Genomic DNA, 12,192 nt, shown 5'->3' on the forward strand with positions numbered 1-12,192 from the left:
GGAGATTTTTTCATGAGATATTGAAGAAAGGCTACGAAAAGTACCAAAAAACACTTTTTTGAAGNTACCCTTCGATATGTTAGTCGCTTACGTTGATTGGGAGATTTTTTCATGAGATATTGAAGAAAGGCTACGAAAAGTACCAAAAAACACTTTTTTGAAGAAATCCATCCATTGTCCGATAATTTTAAAATAACGATGAAAATGCGGGACAAATGCAGGACACCTGGAAAAAATCAGTACATTTTCAGGTTTTTCAGGTTTGAAAAACTACGCAGGACCGACCTTTGAAAAACAGTACGGTCCTGCAAAAAACAGAACGGATGGTCACCGTACTTATGGGCAGTACCGCCGCCACCGCCGATTATTTTTGAAGTTGACCACGCCGCCGCCGCAAAGCCTGTCGGCGTAAACCTCTAAGCCCCACCCACTTTTGATGAAATGCTGTATCTCAGTATCTGCTTTACCAATCCGTAACAAACTCGGTATGAGCCTTGCTTAGGCTATATCTAACATATTTGCTAAAAATCCTTGAAATCAGGCGATAACCACGCCCACTTCCCATATAACAGTAATTTACAGAAACATGAAAACTGCGATAAATCAGTAGCTACTGAAGCTAATTCACTCTAAATCGATTCTTGGAATAACCTCATAGCATTAAATTAGCTTATTATTTTGGACAAAAACAAAGTTTTGTTTTGCCTTATAATTTTTGTGAATATTTCTTCACGTGAAATTCGCCATAGGGCCTAATACGTTGAAAATACGAAAATTCCGACATTTCAGTAATTGCTATTAGTACGAACATTAAATACAAACATACAAACATACATATTTGTAAATTAAGATACTAATTGTACGCAGTTATCTATCAAATACTGAAAGCAAAAATTGGACTACTAGAACCAAAGATATCAAAGTTCAGTAAATTTTGGTGAGTTATATGGATTTTGTTGTGGCATGAACTATGTTTTTTTTTTAAATAATGAAATTTAAATAAAACAAAACATTTTCCAAAAATTTACTGTAGGATTTCCTCTGACACTCACTGCACATAAGTCAACAGTCGGCGAAGCGATAAGGTGAGTTGGGAAATGAAAAAAACTTGCAGTCGAAGCTGAAAATACGTTCCGTTCGCGAACATTTACTTGCCACTTCCATTGCGAAAATTCAAGCAAACGAAGAAAATATTTACAATTACGTTGTACTTTTATATACACGAAAGGTATTAAAATGTGCGCTGCTCGACTACCAGACGTCTGCATGAATCCATTCAAAACGACAAATGAATCATGCATATTCAAATTGAATAAATGTGATGGGCTTTCAGCTTTACTGAATTTAAATGAATAACTGTGTTGATATAAATAACGACATGGCAGCGTTCAAACATTTTGAAAACAAATTGAGTGAATATGAATGCANGAATCCATTCAAAACGACAAATGAATCATGCATATTCAAATTGAATAAATGTGATGGGCTTTCAGCTTTACTGAATTTAAATGAATAACTGTGTTGATATAAATAACGACATGGCAGCGTTCAAACATTTTGAAAACAAATTGAATATGAATGCGTTTTTTTATGAATATGAATATGCTTGCCTTGCGTTCATTGAGCTTTACGTATGCTGTACGTATGAATACATACATTTTTGATACTTGTAATATACATAAGCCACTGGGTAAAGGCGCTGGCCCAATGAAGGCTTGCTTTGAACGCCTTGCTTACTTTAATTTGCTTTGATTTACTTCAAAAACTCTTTCGGCCAAATGGCGACTTGGAACGCTGTCAAAGCAACCAGCTGTGTAGTTGAAAAGTCAAGGTCTGTTTCCTTAAACTAAGAATAATTTTGCCATCAAATTCCAGAAAATTTAAAAAAATAAATAAATAAATACAAAACAATATTTTCAGATTTATTTTTAAATGAATGTGATTAATTTTTCCATTTCAAACNAACCAGCTGTGTAGTTGAAAAGTCAAGGTCTGTTTCCTTAAACTAAGAATAATTTTGCCATCAAATTCCAGAAAATTAAAAAAAATAAATAAATAAATACAAAACAATATTTTCAGATTTATTTTTAAATGAATGTGATTAATTTTTCCATTTCAAAGAAATGATAATAATTATACATACATATATGTACATTTATTAGAAACAAAAAACTCAAAAAAAATCGATTTTTCAAGAGACAACTTACCAGTAGTTTGGCATCATAAATATCGCTTTGTGTGAAAAGTTGATAAGTCTGCATTTTATGAAGCCTCAAATTTTGACATAGAAAGTAAGAGAAATTAAGAACTAAGGGACTTGTTTTATTTTTTCTCGTTTATATTCAATGAAAGATAAATTTTATAGGTCCAAAAGAGGCCCCGAATATGCAAAAAGGCCAAAATAGTGCGAATTGTTTTAACAGAGATCGAATCCTTCTGATTTGTATGGAGTTTTGCTTTACATTAAACACGCAAAATGTTGTATTCAAAGTTCCTGTAAAATTTTTCAAATTGGACTTAGCAACTTTTCACTTTAAGCCAGCGACATGTTAAATATAAATAAGGAGACATAGATCACTTTTTAAGAAACTTCGAATTACTAATATTATACATAAATTTTTTATATTACGTAAAACAATTTTTGTACATAAAAGTCGTCAGCAGTTCGTTTGAATTGATTTAGAACAGGAACATATCTTTTTGTCAACAGCCTACGAAACGCTTTTAAATAAAACATTTGCCAATTTGAAACTTTGTGGCGCTTAAAGCAAGTGAAGCAAAGCTGCCATTTGGCCACCCTTCATACGTTTTAGTATATTCCAAATAACTTTTGACAGTTTTCAAAGCTAAGCAAGTAAAGCAAGAATGCAATTCGTTTCAATTATTTTAATGCATAAACAAAATTTAATTTACATTGTAAAGGTCCGCACTTTACAACGTTGATTTTTGGTTGAGATGCATAGCTTGGCTGATCTCTACGATCTCACATAGACTATGGAGGCTTATAGCAATAGTTTACATTTAGTGGAGATTTTCTAGTGGGACTTTGGAGGTAACATCGTCACGTGCCATGTATCAGTCCGATCTTGATCGCAGGGCATGGTGTGAGACAGTGTCAGACCATGGAATTTATGGTTTTTGCGCTGTAAGAGTGAAACATGGTCTTGGCTGTCAATAGTACAGTTTTACTATTACACTCCAACAAGTATAAAATTAAAATGGATCCCCATGGACATATGCATATTATATGTTTTCAATTAATTAAAACCTGACCATAAAAATGGCTAACAAAAAGGATATAAAAAAGGACTATGAATTATATACTCCGCTTTTCATTATTCAATCCATATATTTTTTTACCTAACTTTACATGTACGAGAGCATATGTCCATTTTTAAAAAGCCAAAAATATGTGTCTAATAATATCCCCCTTGTCAATTTTATATGTACAGTTTTAATTTGGGAATTCTTCAATTCTCAGCACTAGGCGTTCATTTGTACATACATATGTAACATCAAGCTTTATATACGAAAAAACTTGTTGGCAGAAAAAAAACTAAAACCAAAATGAGATTGAATGATTTAAAAGAAAGGCGAATTCTTTAAAAATGGTGTTACTGGAGCAGATGATTTCAGGGCGAGTAAGGCTGATTGTTAAATTGTTTGTGTTCTGCTTATCATCGTTCATATAATTTGTTAATGTAGTTTTTTTGTTTTTGTGCTGTCACTATCACATTGCATGAATTCTGCATTGATTTGAATGTTTTTCGTTCATTCGTTCACATTCTTTCATTTGAAGGTGGAAAATTTAAAACAAAATTTATATTCATAGCTTCTAAAATTCAAAACGCTGAGTGTTTTGTATGTGAAGTACAATACTCAAATCCGTGATAAAAACACAGCAAGGTAGAACCGTTCTCTCAATTTGTCGGCCATGATTTTTTTTTTTGAAGTTTGCCAGCATTTTAAAGTCATATAAAATTGAAAATAAAAAATTGAAATTGTTCGAAATTGTTCAAGGCGAATTTATATAAGGTGGTGTTACTAGCTCAGCTGATTTTGTGTATGTGTTTCGCCGAACGGCTTCTGATATCAAATTGAAAACTTTTGTTCGAATTTCTACACACACTCTTACAGATTTTGACAGTTTATGCCGCCAAAGCAAAAACAAAATCCATGTAAATTTTTGTTTTTGTACTCCTGCTATCACCTTATATTAATTCGCCTTGAAATTGTTGTTGCTTGGGATTGAAAATTAAAATGTGTGTGAGAGTTTGTGAGTAAATTTAAAAATTAAAATGTTTGGAAACGTCAAGAATTTAAAAGTAACTCTCAGCCAAGGCGAATTTATATAAGGTGGTGTTACTAGATCAGCTGATTTTGTGTATGTGTTTCGCCGCACGGCTTCTGATGTCAAATTGAAAATTTTTTTTTGAATTTCTACACACACTCTTACAGATTTTGACAGTATATGCCGCCAAAGCAATAACAAAATACATGTAAATTTTTGTTTTTGTATTCATGCTATCACCTTATATTAATTCGCCTTGCGGTTCTACCTTACTATATTTTTATCATGCTCAAATCTGCTGCACTTTCTGTGGCTGGAAGTTTGAATCAACTCATGCAGAGCTCTATCGCCTACATGCGCAACCGGAAATTTATGGAAAATTTTTGTTTACTTTACATTCATACATCTGTATGTACGTATACTCTTAACCGAAATCCAAAAATATACTTACCGCTGCCATTTGTTGGCGCTGCTCAGATATCAACTTCTCACTGGAGCCTTTCAGCAGTTCGGCCAACAGTTCCTGTGACGGTACAATTGTGGAGCTTTTACCGGAATTGGAATTGCCCCTGGCGCTTCCGCTGGTAGTAGCATCGAGGCTACGATTTGCCTGGTGTACGATATGTGTACCACCCGAGGCGGTTTTTTCTCCGCTCATCGATTGACTGCGTTTGTTATGATGGCTTTTTTGAGCAGGAGCCTCCGAAGCTGCGCGTTTTACTTCGCGTTGGTGAAGATGGTGATTTGGATAATGATGCCCCGCATCTTGATAATCCTTGTCAGCAGAAGTTACTGAGTTATCCAGCGTGCTTTGGTAGCGCTTCTCGTGTGGATGAATCTTCTCCAAGCTGCCGATGGCTCCGCTTTTGCTTACATTCTCTATTTGAGATGGCGTAGAGGCTGCTCTTGCATGTGCCGGTACAGGCAGAAATGTATTTGACTTGCGTACTCGCATCGAATTCGAATGGTGAGGTATATTTCGGGTACTGGTCGCCGTAATGGCGCTGGAATCATCATAAGCGATACGTGGGCGGCGCGGTTGCGAGGAACTGTGTATGAACAAAAACAAAATATGTTTCAGAATATTTAAACATAAGGATAAAACATTAACAAATTTAATTTATTTTTAGTATATAATATTCATTCCACTTACACCTCAGATTCACGGAGGTCCTCCAATATTTCCTCGAAATGCATTTTGTTGGGCTTCTTCATTTCCTTTTCCAGCATTTGACCGTAAGGCCCACGGAGTGGTCGTTTTGAATACCGCTTAAAATCGTAGTCACCAGGAACAGGACTTGGACTGGCGTGCTCGCGACAATATGATGGACCCCGATCACTTTCGTTGTCGGACACTGAGTCAGTACGTAAGAAAGGAAAACTTTGATTGTTGCGTGAAAGGTTACCCCCACTACCCATTACACCCTGAATATCTTCCTTATCCTCGGAACTTTGAAGGCTAAAACTAGCAAGGCGATCCGCCTTTGTCCATTCTGGCGGCTTATCCGATTCCGGGGTATTTATTTCAGGTGAGTATAGGGAGCCTGGCGTCCTTTTTTCATCTGTGGGTGGGCTATTAATATACATTATTGCACATTCATCTGGCGTGTCCGGTTTGATGACATTTAAGTTAGCCAGTGAAATGTCCAACGCCAAACCCCTGCTGTGCGCTTCCACATCAGGAGACTCGCTCCAAGCAGCATTATCAATATACATTCCCTTCCGCCGCTTCGACTTGTCAATGCGTTTGCGCTCGTCTGTACTGTGTCGAGTAGTAATGGCTTCTAAAGATGCTCGTTTCTCCTTACCTAGACATCGGTCATCGTCATTGCTATATCTCTTGCTGAGTTCAGCCGTATCTATTGACGCTTGACGCCTCTCCACAAGGTCACAGAACTCTTCATCAAAGGTATCTTTCCGCCTCAAAATGCATTTATCGTCTGCTTCTTCTGAAGAACGACTAACTGAAATTGTTGGAAGATTTTCCACGCGGTACTCCTGCGCCGTTTTTGATACATGCTTTACATTTACGCAGTCACTAAGCGATAATAGCGGCTCTATTGCTTCCGGTATTATGCCAAACTCTTCAGGCTGAACCTCCACCCATTCCTGCGGAGGATTCTCCAAACGCCACTCCTGGGCAGCACACTCGTAAACTGGCACCGGAATCAGGCAAGTGGTTGCTGTCTGTAAAAAATTATCAGGAGGCGATTCAAGTGGCATTCGTTCTTCCATTAACATTGCCACATTCGGTTCCATTAGCTCTGCGTTAATAGGCTCCTGAATAGTTGGCTGTTCAATGACTTTTGCCTGTTCAACTAAACCCTCTTCCGACTCCACAACAGCTGACACTGGCTGAATAGCCAGAGCTACTTCCTCCGCCTCAATCGTAAAGTCGTTTTCGGAATGAATCGTGTCTGTTAACGACTCCATTTTAGCGTGTGCTATTACAAGATTAGTTTTTAAAACCGCCTCTTTACTGTCTTCGGTAGCACTAGAGGAATGTTCTGCATCAGTGTTGAATATATCTTCTTCGGGTATAATATCGGGCGATTCGATTACCTTCTCTAGATTACTCATATCTTGACCGTAATTTAAGTTAATACTCATTTCAGTTTTCTTTTTCAACGGTATGTAAATCCAATCTGGCTCAGAATTCACTTTCACTTCAGTTGCAACGGCAGACGTCAATGCGCCACTTGCTTCTTCGATTCTGCCTTTTTTCGTATTCGTTGCGGAATCAACTGATCCAACCACTTTTTCACGCCATAAACGATCACGCAATGCGCTCCACGAACACTTTTTGTACTTTCCAGACGAAATATCAATTTGAGAAAACGAAGCTGAACGAAATGGAATGCCCTTCTGGGTGTATGAGCCGATTACCGTGCGAGATTCTGGTCTGCCCAGCTTGGTAGCTATATCCGAACTGTTGGCCAGCTGTGCACTGTCGGCATTTACAGAGCCACTTGCGACAACATTTGCAGCGGGTCGCTGTGGCGGGGACTTTGATTGCTCTCTGCCCATCAACATCAGCGATTCGAAATTCGACAGACTGGCATTTGGTTTGAGTGTATCGGATAGTTTGGCTGTTGATGTCAGCGATTTAGTTGTTGCTACCGCCTGCGCTGCTGCTGCTCTTGCTTCTGTTCCTGAAACTTCTGCTTTCGACGGCAGATCGCTTCTGCTAAAATCGTTTTTTGCATCTATCTTAACAGAGTCTTTCGTACTTGTACCAGCAGAAGGATAGTCAGCAGCTTGCTCATCTTGGTCCATCAGCATGATGCCATCAGACCGGGCCGACATGAATGACAACGGAGTATTGTCCAATGAGGAAGTGGTAGCAGAAAGAGTCCTCACCGCAGGAGCGTGCGCCTGTGTTTCAGAACGTTCCAAGCTATTAGACGCCGAGTGAGATCCATGACGTGGCTTCCGTGGCGGCGGTATAGGTGGCGGAGTTGGCGAAGATCTATTGCCGCGCAGCAGTTCTGTTAGTTCCCTCAATCGCTCTGATTTCTCAGTGGATTTACGATTTCGTGAGGAGCCACCGCTTTCCGTGGACGCCCCACTCGGCGTTGGTGTACTCTTTCGACCGAAGCCTAAACGTTGAAAACGATCCAAGGTATTCCGACGTTTCTCCATATTAACCTACAAGGAGAAATAAACACAAATGTGTTATTACACCAAATTGCTAAATCATCATAAATATTCTTCAAATATCCCTCTACACCTTACTTTTATAAACAAACGATTTTCCATTGCTTCTGTTTGGCACACGTCTACCCATAGATTCATTCTATGCACTACTTAATGGAAGTTCTCGACAATGTGAAAAAATAACAAACGCGAAAAATATCGCAATATATATGTATGTACATATATATATTAATTTACACAAAGGCGAACGACCCAGAAGATAATTTAGGTAGGCTTTCTTAAGTAAAACTATTCTAAGAGGCCTACCCAAGAAGGGCTGAAAAAAGTGCTTCCTTGCATGCGTTCTAGAATGGCTTATCCATTTACAATTTAAACGAATGCATAAATTTATATTATTTAGAATTACAAATGAATTTCAATTAACATTTTAATTTGCAATAATATATATTTGTTATAAACCGTAAGCAAACAAGATGTATGATTTTTATAAATTAAGAAGAACGAAGGAGCCCTTCAATTTGTGCAACCCCATACAAAAANACGAATGCATAAATTTATATTATTTAGAATTACAAATGAATTTCAATTAATATTTTAATTTGCAATAATATATATTTGTTATAAACCGTAAGCAAACAAGATGTATGATTTTTATAAATTAAGAAGTACGAAGGAGCCCTTCAATTTGTGCAACCCCATACAAAAAAGAAAGGAGAAAGGAATGTAGAGTGGATGGCCTTTTGACTCCCAGGCAGGCCTTTCGGAAGGGCTTTTAACTCCTGAAATTATCTACTGGGAATTATCTACATACAACTATTGCTACAAAACTATCGATGGTGGTTTCATCGTTACTTTTAATTTATTTGAGAAAAGACTTTCGATAGTAAAGCCAAAAAGGAACAAAGGCGATAAGTTCATGATTTTCAGGTTTTGCTGTAAGCGTGTGTTCGTTTTTAATTCTGGACTTTGGAACGCCCAATAAATGAACAAAACATAACCGGGTTGTCTCCAAACCAAATTTGACAAGGGATGATGTAAACTCATTCCAAACTACATCATACACCAACGATGTCGGAAACAACCAAAAGGGCAATATCCACATTAGAGATGACTAAATTCGATATTCGTAGTTTCGAGAATCGAATTTTAATCGAATTTTAGCTCCACTTTGTTTTTCTAAAATTCGGATACAATCGAATTTGCCTAAAAGAAATCGAATTTCGTCTTTACTTTCAAAAACTCTGCAACTTTCTTCTTTCTGACTAAACCTGACATCAATATGTGTTGGCATTTGCCAAAAAAATGTGGCTCGATAGAACTCTTCACGCCTTGTTTACTTAAATATCTCGTTTTAAAAAGCAAAATCATAAGTTGTCATTAAATGTAAGAAAAATGACACTGAAGATGGCACAACGCTGACAACGGTAACGGTTTGTCACCAAACCAAATTTGACAAGGGATGACGGAAAAACGTTCCGCATTACATCACAGTCCTACCCTGTCGAAAACACCAGCAGCGAAAATGATACTTTTTTACTCGTTGTAAAAGTATAAACATACATACGTATAAATGTATAAGTATGTAACGTGAAATACGTACAAATTTCTTTTTTTCTTGTAAAGAAAGAAAAATAAATAAAAGTACATTATACGTCTAAAATTATTAGTTTCAATATACATTTTGTTACTTTTTTAAGTGGTACTTAAAGCAATTCAATTTCAACCCCCCCTAGCCATCCCTAAACCACACCTGTTAATTTAAAAATTATGATATGCTTCATTAGGGAGAAATGAACGAAGATATTTTATTTTATTTTTTATACGTTATCACGCATTTTCTTCCATACAAAGGAATTTTTTATATGGAAGAAAGTGGGTGACACTGCCAGCTAAAAAAATTCAAAAAATAAAAAATAAATCAACAAGATTCTTTAGCAACTTCAATATGTATGTGCATTAGGGTGGTCCAAAAAAAGTCAAGCCGTCAGTCACATAACCGTTATTTGTAACAGCAAAAGCGAATCGATATAGACAAAGAAAAATGTATACATAAATGACCAGAACTAAACAAGAAATCGATTAAGCGGTGACTGTGTGTCCGTTCATCTGTGAGGTATCCTAACGAGACTCGTATGTGTACTTATTTTCAGCGTAGGACGGATGGTATTGAAAATGGGCAAAATCGGACAATAACCACGCCTAGCGCCCATATAACGGTAGTTTTCAGAAATACGAAAACTGCGATATTTCAGTAACTACTGAAGCTTATTCACTCAAAATTGATACTAACAAAGATCTCTTGGGAAAATATAACAATATTATAAATTGTTGGAAATTGGGCGTTGCCACGCCCACTTATGGTTACATGTGTATATCTTGGTAACCCCTCCACCAATTTTTCCCAAATTTAGCACAGCTGTTGGCCTTGGTATAACATACCAAACGGCTGAAAATTTTTAGAATCGGGCAATAACCACGCTCACATTCCATATAACGGTAATTTTAGAGAAATATGAAACCTTCGTTAAATCTAAATACTGAAGCTAATTTATTCTGAATTGATGCTTGCCATAAATCTTTAGCAAAAAATGCGTTTATGATTAAATTTTGGAAAATGGGCGTGGCACCGCCCACTTATGACCTCATGTGTGTATCTCGGTAACCGTTCGACCAATTTGTGCCAAACTCGGTATGATTATTGTGCTTTCCACGTTGAAAATTACTGAAATCGGACTAAAATTACGACCACTTTTCATATAACGGTAAATTTAAAAAAAAATCATCGATACTATTATTTTAAGACGTATATAATATATGTATTTTCATAATAACTATCAGCGATATAAATATTATTAAGTCTTCAAAGAATTTTATTTTGAGGCTTATGTTATAAGAGTCTTGTCATAATAATTATCACCGAGATAAACATTTTTGAAGACTTTTATTTTGAGACTTTTATTATAAAAGTCTTTTGATAATAATTATAAGTACGACAAAATTTTGTATATAGTCCCGAACGGGTCCCAAACCAAGCCCCAAATGGGCCCACACTGCTCCCCAACTAGCCCCGAACTGGTTCCCAACTAAAAATACCTTTGTAATATAAGTCTTAAAATAAAAGTTTTTGAAAACTTAAAAATATTTATCTCAATGATAATTATTATGAAAAAGCTTTTATAATATAAGTCTTAAAAAAGTCTTTGAATACTAAAAAATATTTATCTCTCTGATAATTATTATGAAAGGACTTTTATAATAAATGTCCTTGAATAATAATTATAGATGACTCGAAAAATATTTATCTTAATATAATGATTATCGATTGACTTTTATTCTTTTTATACCCGAGCGCACTTGTGCACAAGGGTATATTAATTTTGTTCACATAACGGTTGTTTGTAACAGCCAAAACGAATCGAGATAGATATAGACAAATGTATACATAAATGATCAGGATGAAAAAAGAAATCGATTAAGCCATGTCTGTCAGTCCGTCTGTCCGTCTGTCCGTCCGACCGTGTACACGATAACTCCAGCAACAATTGAGATATCTCAACGAAATTTGGTATGTAGATTTCCCATAATCCAAGGTAGGTTGCCTGCACATCAGCACAAATACCTTTCTAATGATATATAATTGTTTATACCTTAGAAGTACAGTTTAGCCGTAAAAGGGGTGTAAAGGAAACATGATTGCCTATTTATATAATTGATTTATAACTGAATATTTTATAAAAAATACCTTTACAAACCTATTTTCCTTACTAGCGTCAATTTTTGTTTACTTTAATATTTGACATTCCTGCTCCTCTTCGCAAGTATAATCGATAAAACTAAGTTGGACACCAAAAAGTTATCGGTTTAATCTGTGATATTTTTAATTATAATTTTGCATGGCTAATCTCTTTTTCTAATAACAGATTAGGGAGTTAAGCTGGAAAATTAGGATAATCTTTTTATATGTAAAGCTATTATTAAGCGATTCAGTTACATACATACAATTGTAGGTTAGGTTAGAAATTAAACATTAATTTCACTTAATTTTATTCATTTTTCTGATGTAATTTTTTTATTAATTTTCATTTTTAATTATTTTAATACATGAAATTATCGGTATGATTGATAAAATATACTTGTATATACTTGTGACTCAAGGGCGTTAAAATATCTTGGAAACACCGCATCAGTTATTGTTTTTGAGCTTATAGTTTGAGAATTTCTATTTATATATATTCCTAAATTTT

General features: G+C 35.9%; 1 protein-coding gene across 1 annotated transcript in view; it reads right to left on the reverse strand.

Moving 5' to 3' along the window:
* Positions 1 to 12,192, reverse strand: part of LOC108360163 (uncharacterized) — a 175,536-nt gene that overhangs the window by 102,666 nt on the left and 60,678 nt on the right. Inside the window, exons 3-4 of the mRNA XM_017612346.1 lie at positions 5,445 to 7,939; positions 4,743 to 5,340 (exon numbers count right to left, since the gene is read on the reverse strand). Of these exons, the coding sequence (XP_017467835.1) occupies positions 4,743 to 5,340; positions 5,445 to 7,939 (3,093 nt within the window). The remainder of the gene's footprint in view (positions 1 to 4,742; positions 5,341 to 5,444; positions 7,940 to 12,192) is intronic.

This window comes from Rhagoletis zephyria, unplaced genomic scaffold (genome assembly GCF_001687245.7).
Source record: "Rhagoletis zephyria isolate East Lansing unplaced genomic scaffold, Rhagoletis_zephyria_1.1 Rzeph_scaffold_00530, whole genome shotgun sequence".
Lineage (NCBI taxonomy): Eukaryota > Metazoa > Arthropoda > Insecta > Diptera > Tephritidae > Rhagoletis > Rhagoletis zephyria.